The sequence below is a fragment of the Ascidia mentula genome, chromosome 4 (assembly GCF_947561715.1).
Source record: "Ascidia mentula chromosome 4, kaAscMent1.1, whole genome shotgun sequence".
NCBI classification, from domain to species: domain Eukaryota; kingdom Metazoa; phylum Chordata; class Ascidiacea; order Phlebobranchia; family Ascidiidae; genus Ascidia; species Ascidia mentula.
Genome location: NC_138569.1, coordinates 17,628,230 through 17,645,742, shown reverse-complemented (window position 1 = coordinate 17,645,742; position 17,513 = coordinate 17,628,230). Strand labels below are relative to the sequence as shown.

The 17,513-nt window shown below is 39.5% G+C and overlaps 5 protein-coding genes across 7 annotated transcripts; 3 read left to right on the top strand and 2 right to left on the bottom strand.

Annotated features, from left to right (window-relative positions):
• The first annotated feature begins 604 nt into the window (after window positions 1-604).
• Window positions 605-5,285, top strand: LOC145898982 (uncharacterized). The gene is made up of 11 exons (XM_082987683.1): window positions 605-767; window positions 894-1,067; window positions 1,290-1,430; window positions 1,504-1,644; window positions 1,704-1,905; window positions 2,407-2,554; window positions 2,789-2,936; window positions 3,348-3,503; window positions 3,834-4,014; window positions 4,098-4,260; window positions 5,066-5,285. Exons 1-11 carry the CDS (start codon window positions 708-710, stop codon window positions 5,214-5,216), a joined length of 1,665 nt encoding a protein of 554 aa, XP_082843809.1. The 5' UTR covers window positions 605-707; the 3' UTR covers window positions 5,217-5,285.
• A 329-nt stretch (window positions 5,286-5,614) lies between these two features.
• LOC145899045 (heme-binding protein 2-like) lies at window positions 5,615-6,671 on the bottom strand. Its single transcript, XM_082987756.1, has 4 exons — window positions 6,561-6,671; window positions 6,243-6,378; window positions 5,926-6,103; window positions 5,615-5,804 (listed from the first exon to the last, which is right to left on the bottom strand). The coding sequence occupies exons 1-4, from the start codon at window positions 6,669-6,671 to the stop codon at window positions 5,615-5,617; spliced, it is 615 nt and encodes a 204-aa protein (XP_082843882.1).
• A 736-nt stretch (window positions 6,672-7,407) lies between these two features.
• Window positions 7,408-17,511, top strand: LOC145898215 (sodium-coupled monocarboxylate transporter 1-like). The gene is made up of 16 exons (XM_082986645.1): window positions 7,408-7,543; window positions 7,848-7,951; window positions 8,308-8,496; window positions 8,582-8,647; window positions 8,719-8,838; window positions 8,903-9,057; window positions 9,131-9,271; window positions 10,807-11,025; window positions 11,285-11,397; window positions 11,494-11,655; window positions 12,124-12,228; window positions 12,587-12,777; window positions 16,096-16,292; window positions 16,363-16,478; window positions 16,602-16,805; window positions 17,420-17,511. The coding sequence occupies exons 1-16, from the start codon at window positions 7,480-7,482 to the stop codon at window positions 17,509-17,511; spliced, it is 2,238 nt and encodes a 745-aa protein (XP_082842771.1). The 5' UTR covers window positions 7,408-7,479.
• LOC145899788 (uncharacterized) lies at window positions 9,716-10,642 on the bottom strand. The gene is made up of 2 exons (XM_082988696.1): window positions 10,557-10,642; window positions 9,716-10,271 (listed from the first exon to the last, which is right to left on the bottom strand). Exons 1-2 carry the CDS (start codon window positions 10,640-10,642, stop codon window positions 9,716-9,718), a joined length of 642 nt encoding a protein of 213 aa, XP_082844822.1.
• Window positions 12,809-16,100, top strand: LOC145897464 (sodium-coupled monocarboxylate transporter 1-like). 3 transcript variants are annotated; one of them, XR_014402381.1, is made up of 11 exons: window positions 12,809-13,304; window positions 13,423-13,781; window positions 13,980-14,083; window positions 14,144-14,335; window positions 14,392-14,457; window positions 14,675-14,794; window positions 15,003-15,157; window positions 15,216-15,356; window positions 15,420-15,638; window positions 15,753-15,819; window positions 15,881-15,910. XR_014402381.1 is itself a non-coding variant. In XM_082985771.1 (11 exons), exons 2-11 carry the CDS (start codon window positions 13,727-13,729, stop codon window positions 16,054-16,056), a joined length of 1,341 nt encoding a protein of 446 aa, XP_082841897.1. In that variant the 5' UTR covers window positions 12,835-13,304; window positions 13,423-13,726; the 3' UTR covers window positions 16,057-16,100. The 3 variants fall into 3 exon arrangements, 2 of the variants coding, with proteins under 2 accessions (XP_082841897.1, XP_082841898.1); XM_082985771.1 differs by having other exon boundaries at window positions 12,835-13,304; window positions 15,707-15,819; window positions 15,881-16,100; XM_082985772.1 differs by lacking the exon at window positions 14,675-14,794 and having other exon boundaries at window positions 12,836-13,304; window positions 15,707-15,819; window positions 15,881-16,100.
• Window positions 17,512-17,513: the final 2 nt, after the last annotated feature.

Sequence of the window (17,513 nt, the reverse complement as noted above, 5' to 3'; positions counted from 1 at the left end):
GTTTTCTGTCGGTGTGTTATCTGCGCGTTGTGTGCCCGCGACAGGTTGCGCGACGAACGATTAGAAAAACAAAAGCGGTTCAGCCGTTGACGTAAACCGCTTCGAACTGAGTTCATCATGTTGATTACGAATTATTTACAACAGACTGGGCACCCTAGGTCGAGTTGTAACAAATAAGTATCATTTCAATAACCTTCGTATTCTTATTTTGCGTTTATTCAGTCGTTTTATAAATGTTAAATAACAAAATTCAAGCTGTCGCGTAGTTGTCGTTCAATTAGCAACCACAATTAAGTACGTAATTGATTTCATAACAAAACCGATTGAATTTAGCTACGTCCTATAAAAAGAAACACATAAATCAAAAACTTTAGCCTATTGTAAATGCTGTGTGCACTTTGCTTGCAAATATAGACTTGTTGGTCACAAAATAAAGTAATACCAAACCATAATGTTTAAAAATCTCCACAGCTGGGTGACGCTAGAGGACCAATAATTGAATTCGGCGCGTTATTTAAATCTCACAACAGGGGAAGTCACCCATTACAAAAGTTATGAGACTGGTTTCATTTGCAGAAGGTGCGTGGGGTCTAGTTGACAATTGTACCTGCGTATTTGAAGTGCAAGAATAACTTTTTATCATTTTAGACAGTTTGTGGAACGTTTGTGTCTTGTCATACATTTTTGATGATTGAAGTTTCCATACAATGTGCTGTTTCAGTCTTTTCCTTGCAATTCTTTTGTTTCAACGAACAGTTGCCCAGCAGGTGGTATTTCTAATGTATTGCAGGACAAGTAATTGTTTTTTTGGCTTTGTTTGTAGTTTGTACCTGGAAGTACATTGTAAATGTTAAATTTAGCAAGAATTACAATGGTTTTCACATATTTTGCAGGTTTCTGTTGAAGCAAGCAGTGAGTCCATGTCAACAGTAAGCAAAATTCTCGATATTGGAGGTGGTGATAATGCATGGATTATCAAGGATGCCATTGCAGATAATATGCGAGGAATGCTCGTAGAGTTATTGACGGGAAGGGAAGATATCGTGAGATACACATTCATGTACATGGTAGGCCTAAAATAAATACAATTTTAAAAATAATGTAATTTTTTAAAATTAAATGAAATAAATTTTGTTAACTAGGTCCCTGTGATGATTTACTATGCTTGACCAATGATTAATGAGTTGTAGACAGTAATACACATTGTTTCGACCTGTAAGGTCCCATCAATGCAACATCTATGACCAATCATTATTACCAGCATTTGCCAATGGACATATTATTTCTAGAATTACAGCAGGTCTGACCCTGTGTTAAAGTGGAACCATGGCAGTGCACCATGGGTCAAACCAATTGACATCAACCATTTCAAAAGACTAACTGTTTGGAATCACCTAAAACCAGTTGTTGAACAAGCTCTCAACAAACAGGTAATTATTTCACATTTTTACACAAATGTAATTTGGTGAAGACCTCACCTATGTTGAATATAAACATGTGCAGGTAAAATTGGAACATGGGCAAATTGAGATGCTGCGTTCCTTAGATGCGATGCTGCCTTCAAAAAGCATGTATTGTGCCCCGGACAGATTTGTTCTTACACTGTATTTGGGTCCCAAGTGGAGACGCAACAACTATGGCCATGTAAGGCAAGATTACTTTTAGCGGAATTTCTCAAAATTGATTATTGTACTTTTTTCCAGGTGTCATTCTACAGTGAAATGCATAACCCAAATATCACTGGCAAATCAAGACTGGAAATTACAGAGAGTGTTCATCCCCATGCATATCGCGCTTTGCTTTGGCCATCATGCCACATGGCACTCTTCAGAGCTCCATGTGTCAACTATTTCAACCATCTACCCTACATCAACTTATACTTGACAACTGACTTGAAAAGTGAAGGTGTGTTTTGGTCTATTTTTGTGTTTGGAATATGCTTTAAGCAGTTTAGTAGTTAGTTTTTGTAATGGTACAAGACTGTTAGCACAGTCGTAGAGTATAGCAAACGATTCAATCTTTTCCTGTTACACCTACACAGTTTTACTCTTTTGGCCACAGTGCGGATATTTGATTTCCTTACTGACGCCTACTAGCTTTACGCGCCTTTACCTCAACATATTGCACATACAAATTTTGACTAGTTTTGTGCCGTGTACCAATAATGGAAACCGTAATATACCATTTACGGCCAATCTAGCTGCTGTTTCACAATTTAAAAAAATAGACGTTTTCTTCTGCAACAAAGCTTGTCATGTTACAACCACTTGCAGATATTTGCGAAAGTACAAATTTTTACATTAAGAACCTCTATCTGTTCAGCATTTATTGGGGCAAAGTGTTTCATTTTGCATCAAATTTTTTCCAAAAGTTGCATAAACCAATTTTAAATCTAACTTTCTGCAGGTATATCGGTGCCTCCTTCCATGACCAAGTGCTACGAACAAGAGTTCGAAGAATTTCCCAAGTTTACCTTTACTAGGGAGGAAGCACAGAGAGATATTGATTACGAAAAATATTTGACACGAACCTTCTACGATAAAACTGAAGATAGGTGCTCCACTAGGGTGTTGCAAAGTTGTTGTTTCGTTACAAAATGAGAGTTTTTGCATAATGTCATGTAATAAGTGTATAATAAATTTTTTTAGGGTAGTTTTTTTTTGTTTAAATAAAGTAACTTTTTCCAAACGGGAAAGACTTGCCTTTCGAACACATACTTGTAAACGGCAAAATGTTACTTTTTACGTTAAAGCTATGGCACATAGAGATAAACTATCATTGCTTGCAGACCAATCCACGTTTTCGATGGTCTTTTCACTGACGCGGAATTGCGCGCTTGGCTCTCTCACTTACTTCACACAAAAGCGTATTCGAGTCCATACGATCACGCTCCTTTGCAAGATCATGATAACGTGCAGTGGGTCTCCTCATACGACGTAAATATCTTGTTGTTTGTATTTGAAAAGTAGTGATTACATAAGTAAGACACCTCGGCAACGTTATATATATATATATAACCTGTGAGCTGCAGACAGATGGCCACTGTTTCAACCTATAAAGTCTCACCAGTGCAGCTTGGTGTTATATACACCTTTTGTCATCTCTTTAAGCTTTTAATGAAAAAAAAATTGTCGGAACATTGCCAAGATATAATCGCTAGTTAATTTTGTTCAAACGTAACGTTAGAAAACATCAGATTTACACGGAACACAGATTACTTGCATTGCATAAAGCGAATGAATGGTGTGTGTTAAAAAGTGAAATTGTCTGGATCCGTCTCTGCTACGCGAAATAAAGCGGAAAACAGTGCATAAATTTGATGCACATTCTTTTCGGTGCATGTGCAGGTCGACAAGTTCGTGCAGACCGATATGTGGCCGCGCCTTCAAGCTTTGCTCAAGTTTGTTTCCAACGAGAGCGACTGGAGTCCGTACGATGTTGCTCTTAACTTTGTTCGCTCCGCTGATCATACAAGGATCCACCCAGACTCCGAACCACATCAGGTTAAAAGAGTAGAAATAAACCTACACCCCTGTGCTGACGGTTTTGTAAAGCTTCAATACAAACAAAATCTTCAATGCATTTTACACCGAAAATGATCTTTGATCGAAACGTCTGTATCATGAAATTCTCGACTATTGCATTGGCTATTTTGTTTGTATTGAACAATAGAGCCTTACCGTTTTGGTTAACCTTGTTCCATAAGATATCTTTTGCAAATCCCGGACTATCTTTTTCCTAATATTCTTTTCTATCTTTGTGTGCAACTCTTTTAAGTGAACACCAACGGGATGTTTTATTTCAAAGCAACGTGTAGTCTTTTACCCCAACAGACGGAATATACATTGCTGCTCTACCTGAGCGAGGGGATAAAAACTTCCGACTATGGCGAGACTTTGTGGATGGTGAAACGGAATGATGACGGCGTGCACGGTTTTCTCGGTCCTGGTGGAGATTTATACGAAAGTATCGCCGCTGTCGCTCCTAAGTTTGGACGAATGGTCATTTTCCGAAGTAAGGCGTATTCAAGTTATCGTGTTTGGCTTAGTCTGTACGTGATAAATGAAATTCTTTAAAAGTGGATTGTTGCCATATAGACAACATAGAGCACTCGGCCCACCCACCCGCAACTCTCTTTCTCGGTGGAAGATATTCGTTCGCTGTGAAAGTGAGTCGTAACGCTCGTCTCGCCTACGTGAGAAGATTGTACGAAGAAATGGAAAAGTTGGACCTGACTAAATCTCTTACTACAGTATCCCAGTAAGTTCTCAGCACAAGTGTGAACTTCATTGTCCTGCGCATTTAGTGGGTACTAAGACGTTTGAAGAACATGTGTTATATGCACTAGAGCGCGGTGTTTTATGTTGTTAACTCGATTGACAGATGCTTTGCGTACTTTCGATTTAACAAGATCTCCTACTGGCTCAAAATGAAACAACAAAACACAAAATACAATAAACAACACCGGATCGGTGAACCAAGCCACACTGGTAGGCTGTCGATCGATACCGTATCTATAGTAGCTGTGTAAAGCCCTTTTAAATCAATCTGTTAGACAGGCGAAATATATTTTTCTGATAAAAATAAAAACATTTTTCAAAGAGCTGTTTAACAGATTGATTTGAAAAAGGCTTTACTCAGCTACAAAACACAAAAATACAAGATTTAAAAAAAATATCTGTGTTGAGCGTGTATGTCATATCGTTTAAAATCTGTCGAATTTCTGACATTGGTCATGCTTGTCAGTTAAGAGAAACATATAATATTGTATCACATGAAGCTGCCTTAGATTAGGCTTAAAAGAGTCATGGATTGAGTTGTCATTTAACACCAAGACAAGCTTGCACCTATAATGTGTTTATTTTATTTCTGTTGCGAAATGTAACACTTTAGAGGAGAATGCTACTGTAATGCCATAATACAGACTGATTTTTTACCTGTTCTTTGCAAAGATAAGGATTTTATAGCGATACAGACTTGTGCTATTGTTGGAAATTTACTATATCGATATCAGCAATACAATAATTTAGGATCAATTTCGCTTTATGTTCGGATTGTTTTTAAGACAACTCCAGGATGGACTTCACGACAATCCTAAGCGATCGATACTGACGTTAGATCTCCTCGTAGCCTTGTACAAAAGGATCAAAAAAATGTCCAAAGGAGCGCTTATGAAGCAATACAACGAACTCCGGGAAGGACTTTTGAAAGTGTGAAGTTTGCATTTCGTTCACTAAATATGCAATGTTTGCCAAAAAGAGATTCTGTCATAAACGCCATCCTGAAAAACAAACATTTATTGTGATTCTTAAGCAACGTTTGTCAGTTGTTATAAACCCACTGTTAATTAACAGTGGTCCGTCAATCTCTAGGACATTTTGGCGCTCGAAACAGCAATGCTAAACTTTAAAAATACCTGCCTGTTTGCAAGCTCAAATGAAATGTGTGATATTAGTGGCAAGATAATAGGCTACGAGATAAGAGGGCTATGTATACTAAAACTGCTTCTCTCATATAAAGGTCACCAAACGGAAAATAGAAGACTTGTAGTAGGTATGCATTTTATTTGTGTTATATCGTTGGAACCACAAAACAAAGGAAGGAACAAATAGGACTACTTTGTAGTCTTGGCAATCCACACTTCATTGCGGCGGTTAATCAGGTGAAATGGGCTGTCGTATCCCGCGGTGTAAAACGACTTCAAATCGAGGGCAGCCATGTCGACTCCATTCTTCACGAGGTCCATGTGAAGTAGGTTGAGATTTTGCCACCAATCAGATTCGTCCGCGTAGCCCGAAAATGTCCTGAATGACAATTATTCTGGGCTTGCAAAAATTGTTACAGAATATTATATATATGCGGCGACACGCTTTAAATTCCAAAATAAAATATTCCTTTAGCGTAGTAGTTTTTAATTTGTGTTACCGAACGTAAACCATTATTGAGGGTCTGTTTTCGATACGAAGTAATGGATTGGTTGGTAGAGGTGGTTGCTCCTGGAATGCAGACGGTATATAGAAGGACATGGTCTTTCTGGTGTCGAATAAAGTCGGCCCGATGGAGATCTTCGTCGTCACTGGTACCGTCATAGGTATAGTTGTACCTTAAGAGAAACCCGTTTAAAATCCCAACAAAACTACCAATTTTCCACGTTCAATACATAGTGTGGTCTAAGATTAACCTAATCGGCAAATTAACTTAGCCAGCTGCTCGGCAAGTTATCTTTTTGCTTGTGACTTTACCTGCAGAGTTGGAGCCCTGGATGAAACCAAACAATCGCCAAAAAGCAGCTTTTCTGTCGGTTGACATTTGGGCTCCGGTAATGTCAGTGCTCGTCCAGTTTGTAGCAGAGTATCGCCGAATTTCGAACGATTTGTCCTGGCAATGTCAAAAAATACAATTTAGAATAAACCAGTGATGAAAGTAGAACAATTTTAAGGTACAGAAAAAAAATAAACTAAAACGCTTAACATAAATATTGGCGTGTATAAATTTGGAAGGTTACGGCCAAAAAATTTCCTTGACGACTTTTCTTTTTCTTCTAAAATAACTAGTATTACCTGCGGTTGGGTATCAGCAAGCACCCAGTCGGGCCGTTCGTATCCGTTGTACTCTTTTGCGGCCACGCTCGCAAGCATGTAGCTCACACAAAACATTACACTCAAAAACATAGCAGTCGTTGATAATTCCTTGAACAAATAAACGCGACTAACAGACAAACTTCTACACCTCAACGAACTAGTCCGGGATGAAGTCGACACTCCCGTCTTATATAACGGAGGGATTTAGCGCCCTAGTGACAAATCGCAGCAATCAGGCAAAAATTCGCCCAAGTCACTAAGTGGATGCGCTCCTGATTGATTACAGGCGCTGCTGCAATTGCCTGCAACATAAAGCAAATGCTTTTGCCGAGATTGAAGTATTTTTTGTGATGAACGGATTCCGTTGCTACACATCAGCAGCTATCTACCCAAAAACATTGTGCATTTCTTCCAATAAAGGAAGTTTGGTAAACCGTACCAACAAAATACACGCAAATTGTGGTGAAATGATACCGCCTTTTGGCGTGTTTGTGGCAATCAAACGGCGACATTGCAACATTTCACGCTTCAAAATATAACTGTAGGAAATAAATACCGTAATTTATCGGAATTTGACAAGAGCAGTTTGCAAGAGAAACATCAAAGTAATTTTGTTGTCTCGTGATCAGCAGCAGTTTGAAAAAGCGTTGCCGCTCTTTAGCCTCTCATCCAATTAGCAACGGTTCAATGAGCTTGGATGCCGGGGTTAATCTGTCTAACTCGATTGGTTGGATGCAAGCCTCAGAACTTGGTGCTCGGTTGAAACGTTGGTTGCGTTTTTTCGTTATATTGGAATCGGTAAAATTGGACGAGTTTTTCTGCAACGACTCACTTACGGTGATATTGCCGTGGATTACTCTTGTATTGACTTTAAGAAGCTTAAAGTTAGTCAGAAAACATGATTGTACAAAAAAGCAACGACCTGGAATATTTCGGCACTGCAGATTTTGTTGTTTTTGGAGGTGAGCGCATATTGTCTAATAACGCTTTGTGGGAATGTGCATCGATTAACTTGCAGTTTTTGGGACTATAGCTTCAAGTATGCGTATATGCGCACATTCTACTTGGAAAAAGTTTTCAGCGAACAAATTAAAACTCCTCCGCCGCGGTTACTGTTTTTTGACTTGCATACATTGTATTATGCTCATATTATATATGTATATATGTGGAAAAGATCGAGGTGTTCAGCAAAATAAGCTCGCATTACCCCAACTACCAGGCCAAATAGTTCTACAGTCTGTTTAGTTCGTGTCATCCTTGTTACAGGATCATTACTGATCTGTGCTGGCGTTGGGATATTTTTCGCCGTCAAGGATCGCAACAAGGGAGATGCGGAAAATTATTACTTCGGTGGAAAGCGTATGTCGCCTGTATGTTCTGTTGAATACAATCTTACCTCGTAGGGATTAAGAATACACCTAACTATTTTCTACCTCAGAAAGTATTTATTTTATATTGATTCTAAAAATAAAATGCGCTTAAACTTAAAGAACACCCCTAGCAGTTTAATCCATTTGCAATTTTTCCGCTGTAATAACGTTTTTAAATGAAAAGTGAACCTTTTCATGCGAACTCGATTACCTCAACAAAATAAGAACCCCGTCAACCAAAAATAAGTAAGTCTAACATTTCACCAATATTTTGCAGTTTAAGTATTTCAATAGCTATAGCCTTATAGCAGTTTGTCTCAACCTAACAGCACCATCCCACATAACGTACATTTCAGGTAGCTATTGGAATATCGTTGGTGGTTTCGTTCATATCCGCGATCACTGTGATCGGATCTCCAACCGAGACTTACCTGTACGGCACAGTTGCGATGTGGTTTCCGCTTGCGTACGTCTTACCTACGATGGTAGCCGTCTTGTACTACATACCGATGCTGCACAGACTACAAATGAAAACTATCTATGAGGTCGGGATCCATTTCTCCCTACATTGGGATATCCTTATTTTGTGAAGTTGTATAACTTTGTACTATCCTGTGACACGATTTGCAGTATTTGGAAATGAGATTCAACTCCAATTTCAGAAAGCTTATGTCGGCGTTAGAATTTTTGTCGATGGTGGGTTTGGCTGGACTTATATTGTTTTATGACAAACTACGGTTTAATCCAAAGTGATTTTCCCTTTCCAGCTAACGTATATGTGCTTTGCCCTCCTCGTGCCGGCTCTAGCGTTGAACGTTGTGACCCCAATAAGCCTACATTGGAGTATTGTTTTGACCAGCGCTGTCTGTACTCTTTACACAGCAGTGGTTTGTATTTTATCGGCTTATTTCCCTGATTGGTCATCACATACACAATGTTACAATCTTATAGGGCGGAATTAAGGCTGTGATATGGACTGATGTGATACAGTTCATGTTCATGTTGACCGGTTCTGTTCTCACGTTGGCGCTTGCGACTGCGGAGGTTGACGGGTTTAGTGAAACCTGGTCAGCTTTGAGAAGGGGCGGAAGATTAAACTTTTTTGAGTATGAGCAACTTGTTTACGTACTTCTCATTTTACTTCAAAGATACAATAGTACTTTGTTGGTTTTGTTACAGCTTCAACCCGAATCCGACGATACGAAGCACATTTTGGACCCTTGTGGTCGGGGTTAGCATTACAGAATGCTTTGCTACATGCACTAACCAAGCAACTTATCAACGATACCTAGCTTGCCGCACCGTTGCCGGAGCTAAAAGGTTCGTTATATTTATCTAGAATGTCGGTAACTAATTCCTAGAGCTCCAAAGGGAGTAAAAGACGATCAGCGCCAGAATACGATGTTTATTTCACAGAAATATTAATTTCGCCTATTTGGCATCTTCAGTTTCTGTCTAAAACAGAATAGCAATAAAAAATAAAAACCACAACAAAAACAAAAACTCAACAATAAGTCCACTATCGGGACTGCCAAGACAAAAGCCGAAGCGGTTAAAACGATAAAAACTGTTTTCTACAACAAGCCGCTGTGGTACCAAGAGAAACAACGAGAGACTGCACTGAAGGTGTTAGTAGCCAAACGCAAAAAAATGGGACGAGCAAGGGTAGTGACGTAGAACTGCGATAAGGCGATGACGAACACAGAATACAAAAACAGTGATGGAAATGAAAACAAAAAAAGAGACGGGAGAGCGCAAAAATGGTCATTTTATGCGGGGTAAAATCATTGGCTGAATGTTTATTGACGCCCTGAGGTCGTTTAGCCATTTGTCTTCACAAATGTCTAAAAAAGCCATGGGAGGTTCTTGGGCGAAAGTTACCGTGAAACAATCTGCAATGTCCGGTTTATTTTTAAATGCGATGGGGTGTTTATTTAAATAGTGTTTTGCCAGTGCCATCTTGTCCCCTTTGGCATCTTTAAAACAACCTGCTCGCCATGTGGAACGGTGTGAATTCCACCTCGTGCTGAAACGATTTTTTGTTTGTCCAACATATTGTTCTTTACATGTTGTGCAGGTAGCCACGTAAATTCCATAATTCTTGCAAGTAAGTTTTTGTCGTAATAGGATGGTGTGGTGGAAAGGGGTGGTAATACAGGTGGCAGAGTAAACCATTGTCTTAAAATTCTTTCGGCCCCCGCATAATGCGCATTTCCCGCAAGGCTGAGAATACCCATCAGCCTGTGTATTTCCAAGTGCAAGGGCACGGTGGTTTGTTAAAATGGCACCCAGTGTTTTTGGTCGCTTAAAAAGTTTTGGTCTTGGTACCACAGCGGCTTGTTGTAGAAAACAGTTTTTATCGTTTTAACCGCTTCGGCTTTTGTCTTGGCAGTCCCGATAGTGGACTTATTGTTGAGTTTTTGTTTTTGTTGTGGTTTTTATTTTTTATTGCTATTCTGTTTTAGACAGAAACTGAAGATGCCAAATAGGCGAAATTAATATTTCTGTGAAATAAACATCGTATTCTGGCGCTGATCGTCTTTTACTCCCTTTGGAGCTCTAGGAATTATATTGATTCGTAAAGACAGATCCGTCGGTCACCGACTTGCAAAGGCTGATTCCTGTAGTCAATTTTTTGACGTTTTCTCTATTATGTCGGTAACTAGTCCGAATTTTATGGCATCCTCGCATTTCGTGGATGCCACTTATGGAGGGCTGTGTTTTCAGTTAAACAACATGCAAAACAGCGTCTGAAATTATATGCAGCATAATTTAATTTGCTAATTGTATAACTCTTCCAATAAACCCGTTTTATACTTGATCTCAAACTATACCTTAATGTTTATACCAACTAGAGCAGCACTCATCACACTCCTTCCTAAAACAGTCCTTTGTCTCTTGGCCTACTTGAGTGGTTGCGTGGCTTACGCCTACTTCGAAGGATGCGATCCTGTTGCGTCCGGAGCGATTTCAAAAAGTGACCAAATGTTTCCTTACCTGGTGTTAAACGTTCTAAGCGGTCTGCCTGGAACAGCGGGCTTGTTTGTAGCTGCAGCATTCAGTGCCGCTATGAGGTATGTTAAGTAGGCAATATTTTTACCTTCACGAACGAAGCTTTTGGTTGTATGCTTAATTCTAATAATTAACATAGCGTTTACTGCAACTGCCATTCGGTACCTGCAACTTCAATGCAGCATATAACAAGGTACTTCAACTGTTGTATCTGTAAATGTTTGGCAACTTGACTCCACATCAGAAACATTTAGCGTATATTTAGAATTTTATACTGTAACAGTTTTACAAACATTGTTGCATCTCTTGTCACATTTCCAGCACTATTTCTTCGGGTCTGAACTCCATGAGTGCTCAGCTGCTTGAAGACTTCCTTATTCCCCTTCGTCCAAACTTAAACAGCTCCTACAGGAATGCATTCAGCCGCTTGGCGTGTACGTAACATCTCAAGCCGGAATATTGAATAAGCTTAAAAATAATATACATTTTTCACTGACAATTAATTATAATAATTTGTTGTTTTTTTGCAGCTGTTTTTCTCGGGGTGATGATAACAGGTATTGCCTACTTGCTAATGTTGTTGGAAGGGACTGTGATTTCTACGATTACTTCCATCAGAGGTGGCTTAATCGGAGCAGTTCTGGGTGTCTACACACTTGGCATGTTTTTTCCATGGTGCAACACAAAGGCAGGTGTTTAAGCTTCCAAGCTACAACCTTGTATATTTACTAAGAGTAAAAAGTTTAATTCCTAATAATTACCTAAAATGTTTGATTGAATCGTCATGCCTAATAACATGTTATTTACCATTGTTACCGGATGAGTAACTTCTATATGATACCTATTCAATTTTATTTAAAGGGCGCAATGGCTGGTCAACTAATCGGTTTTGCAGCATCAACATGGCTCGGTATTGGAGGAATAGTATATGGGCGATCACCTGCAACACAAAGAAAGTTGCCAGTTTCGACACTGTGCTGCAACGTCACTAGAACTACTTGTTTGTCGGGAAACTTCTCTCTAGTCGACCCCTATTTGGTAGAAGCACACACCATGACGAGGTTAATAAACACTATAATTACGTGAAGCACAATATTCAGTTGTAATTCGGAGGGAAAAGGCCCAAAAATATACTTTTCTGCTTTGCAAAAGTGTTTCAGAATCTCAAGAATACAGTTCGCTGTATGCAGTCTCAGTTTGGTATTTATCAGGGATTGGGTTGCTGATCACGGTGGTCATCGGACTTCTGGTGTCGATGTTGACAGGTAAACTTCTTTTTACTGCAACTTTTTTCAATTTTGATCTTTACAATTAATTTACTTGAAAACATAAAAGTTTTGGTAATATAATATGTTGTGGCACCTGATGAAGCGGAGAGTAGCTCGCAAAAGCTCCTACCAATAAAATTTTAGTGGTCAAAAAAGTGCACAAGGAACTATGCAGAAGTTAATATTTTGAAAAGCTTTAAAAATGGTTTACACTGGGTTATGATTGTTAAAACCGATATCTAATACGCCGTGACGACTTGGTAAACATACCGCGTATTCCCGCAGCATATCTCATCGCGTTATAACTGTTGATATTTTTGAATATAGCATTGGTAAAGTACGATACTTAATACAGGACCCAACGAACCATCAAAGAGCGACCCTCGATTATTTTGTCCATTTATTGACAACCGACTGCTGCCCCAGGAGGTTCGAAAGTTTTTCCGCTTCGGCGTCCCGGAAAAGAGTTCTGAACATACTTTGGGTGTCAGCCGTAACGACGAAGATGAATTCCACGTTCTCAAGCCCGATGATCCCCCAAAGTCAGTGGAATGTGCCGCGTTTCTTTCGACGGAATAACGCTGATCGTCTGTTACTTATTCCATTCGTTCACCGTGACAGTTGTAATGGCACCCCCGTGAGGGCACGACATTTTAAATACCAATAATAATTAATGCCCTCCTCGTATCTCAACACCAGTTTGACCAAAACAACATATAACCCCAACGGGAGAATGCGGGGTAAAGTTCAAACATTTAAAATTGTTTATAGTCAACAATCCATCATATATTGCAGCATTTCTGTTGGTAACAATTACCGATGTGGTTTGAAGAGACATTTATTTGCTATATTGCTTGGACAGACCGGATGTATTACGTCCTGGTAGTAGCAAAATTTAGCGGCAAAGCCAGAATATGGCCTGGGCGTTCCCACACGCCCAAACCTCCATTCCCACACGCCCAAACCTTCATAACACGTTGCCCGATGCTGATAAAGGTCCTATTTTACACAAATACGGCTGATGTAATCAAATGTGGGGAGGGGATATATATGCCCTAATAGTGTTGTAATGTGTACATAATAGGATTAAGTACGTTAAATCCATTATCATCATCTTTAGCAAACTGGACGAAAATTGGTCGTCACTCACCTAAAATATGTCTATATTGTATTTAGGTTGGTGTCTCGTAGGAGGAGAGAGTTATGTGTATAGGAGTAACTTAGGTTCACAAATCACCTAAAGCTGCAATAGTACTACCGTGTCCCACAGTAGTATTATGCGCTCAGGTTATCATATCAAAGTACCATATTGGTTGTTCTGATACTAGGAGCCCGTAGAAAAAGGTTTTGTAGGCCGGAGGCATTTTACCAATAAAATCGGTAATTTCTATTTTATAAGTTTTGTCGGCATGTTTCAATATTGTGTCAAGATTGTATTTAGGTTGGTGACCAGTAGGACGAGATAGTTGTATTTAGGAGCTCTGTTTGATTTAAAATGTCTGACAAGGTGAAACACTACTTTCAAGTTGGAGATATGGTTGTGTTTGGTGGTAAATAAAAAATTTTGTTTTTACCTGAAATGTCATGTAAGGCAAAACATAAACACGTTTTTTGACTATTGTTAATTAATAATTTTTTCATAATTTTTTATTACAATCTTCCTGTGATTAACTGATGACATTCTGGAGATAATCTATTGAACACAGTGGTGCAGTTGCCCCAAAACAAAATATTTCATCTTAATTTAGGAAACCTGCTGGTGTCAATTTCCATCGGCTTGTACTTCGCTTTCAAAGACCGGAACAATTCAACCGTGGCGAATTATTTCTTTGCCGAGAAAAAGATCTCTTGGGTGAAACAGCTTGCTCATCAAATTCTGAACATCACAAACGTCTAAACCGTTCGATTCCAGGTTTCTCTCGGCATTTCTCTATCGGTATCATACATTTCAGCGGTCACAATTATCGGCTTACCTTCTGAAAGCTACCTGTACGGCACAGTGAATATTTGGAATAGTTTTCCTCCGGTAGCGTTGAGCATTTTCATCACTTGCCTCTACTACATTCCGATGATGCACCGTCTAAAATTGGATACTTTTTACCAGGTAATGGAGAGCTGGAATAATAACATTTTTAAGATTTTTCTTGATTATTTTTCCAGTTTTTGGAAATGAGATTTCATCCGTCGCTTCGGAAGTTGGTATCGGGATACGAAGTTTTCAGTCTGGTGGGCATACGCTTGTTTTGAGCTCATTGTCACATTTTTGTGGTTTAACCGATTGCAGACATGCCAATTGTCTTCGTCCGTATTTAGTAGAACGAAGTTGGCAAATGATTATCTGTAAAAATGATCTTCCAATTGGAAATCCGTATCTTATTTTCATTTTCAATCTATCTCAAACTTTCACTTCGTATATTTAACAACCAATATCTTCCCATTTTAGCTCATGTACATGTGCGTTGCTTTGTACGCCCCAGCCTTGGCTCTCAGTGCTGTTACACCGATCAGCTTGTTTTGGAGTATTCTCCTCACCAGTGGAGTCTGCACATTGTACACCACAATGGTAGTGACGCTATATATTTTATGCTGATGTAATCATAACAAAAAACGGTAAACTTTGATCATGTAGTCATTGCATACGGCTCTTCTGGCAATGATTTTATCATAATAATACTGTAATACAATCTAATTATTGCCAAAAGAGCCGTATTGCAGCAATGAAAATCCATTTTAGCATCAGTAATAACTTATGTATATGTGGTCTGTTTAAGGGTGGTGTAAAGGCCGTGATATGGAACGACGTGATTCAGTTTGGTATTATGGTAGTCGGTGTGGTGGCTGCTTTAATTAAAGCAACACTGGCTGTTGGAGGCATCGGGAAAACCTGGGCTGCATTGGAACGAGGAGGAAGGATGAACTTTCTTGAGTATTTTGGCCGTTACGTGACAAAACAATCTATGGGTACAAAATAACTTACATTCCAGGTTTGACCCTGATCCGACCATTCGTGCTACTTTTTGGACATTCGCCATAGGAGCCGGTGTGAGCGATTTGTTGAACGTCTGCACGAACCAGTCAGTTTGCCAGCGCTACCTGTCCTGTAAATCTGTCAGTGATGCCAGAAAGTAAGTGCTGAAAATGTGCATTGGCAATTATACAACTTTTTAACAAAACAAACGACAAAACAGGGCCGCTGTCACAGCGTTTTTCCCGAAGGTGATGATGTGTCTGATAATGACTGCAAGCGGCTTTGCGGCATACGCTTATTTCGAAGGCTGTGATCCGGTGAAATTAGGGACAGTTTCGAAGACTGATCAGATTTACCCCTACATGGTTCTGCTGCTTTTCCGTACTGTGCCTGGCATGGCTGGTCTGTTTGTGGCAGCTGCTTACAGTGGAACTATGAGGTACGTTTTATGGCGGATTACTCGATCTGTAAGACTTCCAGTCGTCAGTTATATTTTTTTGGTCATAGCACCTTATCGTCAGGACTTAATTCTGCATGTGCTCAACTTCTGCAGGACTTTGTGACTCCCCTTTGGCCAAACGTGACGAACCGAAGGAAAATGATATTCAGCAAATGTGCAGGTGGATTCGGTCATGGCCTAAATTGATAATAAAGTCTACAAATATAACCTTTCTTCGACAGTCCTTGTATTCGGGGCTTTGGTAGCCGGTGGTGCTTTTCTGTGTACGTTTTTGAATGACACCGTCATTGCGACGTGCATGTCAGTAAAGGGTGCATTAGGAGGTTCAATTCTCGGAGTCTACACGCTCGGCCTCTTCCTACCTTGGTGCAACACGAAGGCATCATTTTCCATGTGATGTGAAACACACAATACAAGATTTTCCACTTTTTTACAGGGTGCTGTTGCCGGTCAGCTAATCGGCACCGCGTTCACAGCTTGGATTGCCATTGGAGGTATTGTTTACGGGAAATCCCCGGAAAGCCAGAGAAAGCTTCCGGTATCCACTTTGTACTGCAATGTGACGTTCCGACCTGGAAACATGACGACATTGCCAACTGATATCCATAAAAGCTGGAATTTTTCCGCAACAGAGTAAAAAGTTGTTTTCTGCGCCGGTTATTACCACTTTTTCGACTGGTTTTGAAGTGTTTTTTTTTTCAAGAGCTGTAAGTGATGAGAAGCAGTACCAACTTATATATGCTGTCTCGTTTTGGTATTATGCTGTGGTAGGTGTGCTTGTGACTGTCGCCGTTGGACTGGTCGTGTCTTTTATCACAGGTAGAAGTAACATTTGTTCACAGTTGTTCCATTCCATTACATATATTTAGGCCAAAAATATTACTTGGTTTAAGCTCGATACTTGCTGTTCAATACCTGATTCTATTCATAAACTATTGCTAGGAGCAAATGATCCTGCGCAGAGCAATCCGTTACTCTTCAGTCCGATTATCGACAACCACCTTCTACCGCCAAAAGTCGTGCGTTTCTTCCGTTTTGGTGTTCCGAAAATTCAAGATCGAAAAGGAATCTATCAGCTTACTAAGATCACGGACAAAGCACATCCATCGAGCACATCGGATCACATTGCTGCAACACAAGAGATAGGTTAAGAAATTCAAAGTTTATGTTGGATAATATATTTCTTTTTCTCACTCATGTCCAAACGCTACAAAAATTCACCTAAATCTTTACATAATACCAATACTTGTAACGTAGCAAAATGTGCTTTGGGTGGAACAGCTAAAATACACTGCCACAGCAAACAAGTCCAACCTGGTTTTACCCACCGAGCTTGTACTCACTCAAATGCAATTTTTTACTTTTGTATAACTTTTGTAGACGAATACACATCATCTTGTACGATAAAAGTGTCGATTTTGTTTTTTCGGTATAGCCTTGCAGTCATTTTAACACAGGAAAACAAACTCGAGGGTAATTAACACATTAATTCTGTTCGAAATAAGAAAAATTAAGACAAAATTTGCGGTGGTCTTTACTTTTGTGTTCAATCTTGTATCGGTTTTCGGGGGGCATTTTTGGACAAAAATAGTTTAAACGCCACATAAAGTGCGGTTTGCCGAAAGAAACTGGTGTTCCTTTAGTCATTGCACCGCGCGTGGAAATGAAAATCGAGAGGCATTGTTCAAAAGAACAAAGGAAACAGATTTGCTTGGTTTGGAGAAACGAAATTTCCCACGAACTTCTAAAAACTTTCACAGATGAATTGCAAAAACGCCACCACGTTTCCGTTACTGACGAGCTAAAAAAACCTCGGCTTTCATGGCCTTTGCAAAACGTTGCAGACAGTTGAGG

Bases quoted from the DNA above. Each gene is read 5' to 3' on its own strand.
- LOC145898982 (XM_082987683.1), top strand. From the start codon at position 708: ATGTGCTGTTTCAGTCTTTTCCTTGCAATTCTTTTGTTTCAACGAACA. The intron at 1,645-1,703 runs GTAAGGCAAGAT...ACTTTTTTCCAG, and splicing joins GACGCAACAACTATGGCCAT to GTGTCATTCTACAGTGAAAT. The intron at 1,906-2,406 runs GTGTGTTTTGGT...AACTTTCTGCAG, and splicing joins AACTGACTTGAAAAGTGAAG to GTATATCGGTGCCTCCTTCC.
- LOC145899045 (XM_082987756.1), bottom strand. From the start codon at position 6,671: ATGTTTTTGAGTGTAATGTTTTGTGTGAGCTACATGCTTGCGAGCGTG. The intron at 6,104-6,242 runs GTAAAGTCACAA...GTTTCTCTTAAG, and splicing joins CCAGGGCTCCAACTCTGCAG to GTACAACTATACCTATGACG. The intron at 5,805-5,925 runs GTAACACAAATT...ATTGTCATTCAG, and splicing joins TCAATAATGGTTTACGTTCG to GACATTTTCGGGCTACGCGG.
- LOC145898215 (XM_082986645.1), top strand. From the start codon at position 7,480: ATGATTGTACAAAAAAGCAACGACCTGGAATATTTCGGCACTGCAGAT. The intron at 9,058-9,130 runs GTATGAGCAACT...GTTTTGTTACAG, and splicing joins GGAAGATTAAACTTTTTTGA to CTTCAACCCGAATCCGACGA. The intron at 12,778-16,095 runs GTGGAATGTGCC...ACTTTTTTACAG, and splicing joins CCGATGATCCCCCAAAGTCA to GGTGCTGTTGCCGGTCAGCT.
- LOC145899788 (XM_082988696.1), bottom strand. From the start codon at position 10,642: ATGCGAGGATGCCATAAAATTCGGACTAGTTACCGACATAATAGAGAA. The intron at 10,272-10,556 runs GTCGGTGACCGA...TGTGGTACCAAG, and splicing joins ACAGGAATCAGCCTTTGCAA to ACCAAAACTTTTTAAGCGAC.
- LOC145897464 (XM_082985771.1), top strand. From the start codon at position 13,727: ATGTCTGACAAGGTGAAACACTACTTTCAAGTTGGAGATATGGTTGTG. The intron at 13,782-13,979 runs GTAAATAAAAAA...ATCTTAATTTAG, and splicing joins AGATATGGTTGTGTTTGGTG to GAAACCTGCTGGTGTCAATT. The intron at 14,336-14,391 runs GTAATGGAGAGC...TTATTTTTCCAG, and splicing joins AATTGGATACTTTTTACCAG to TTTTTGGAAATGAGATTTCA.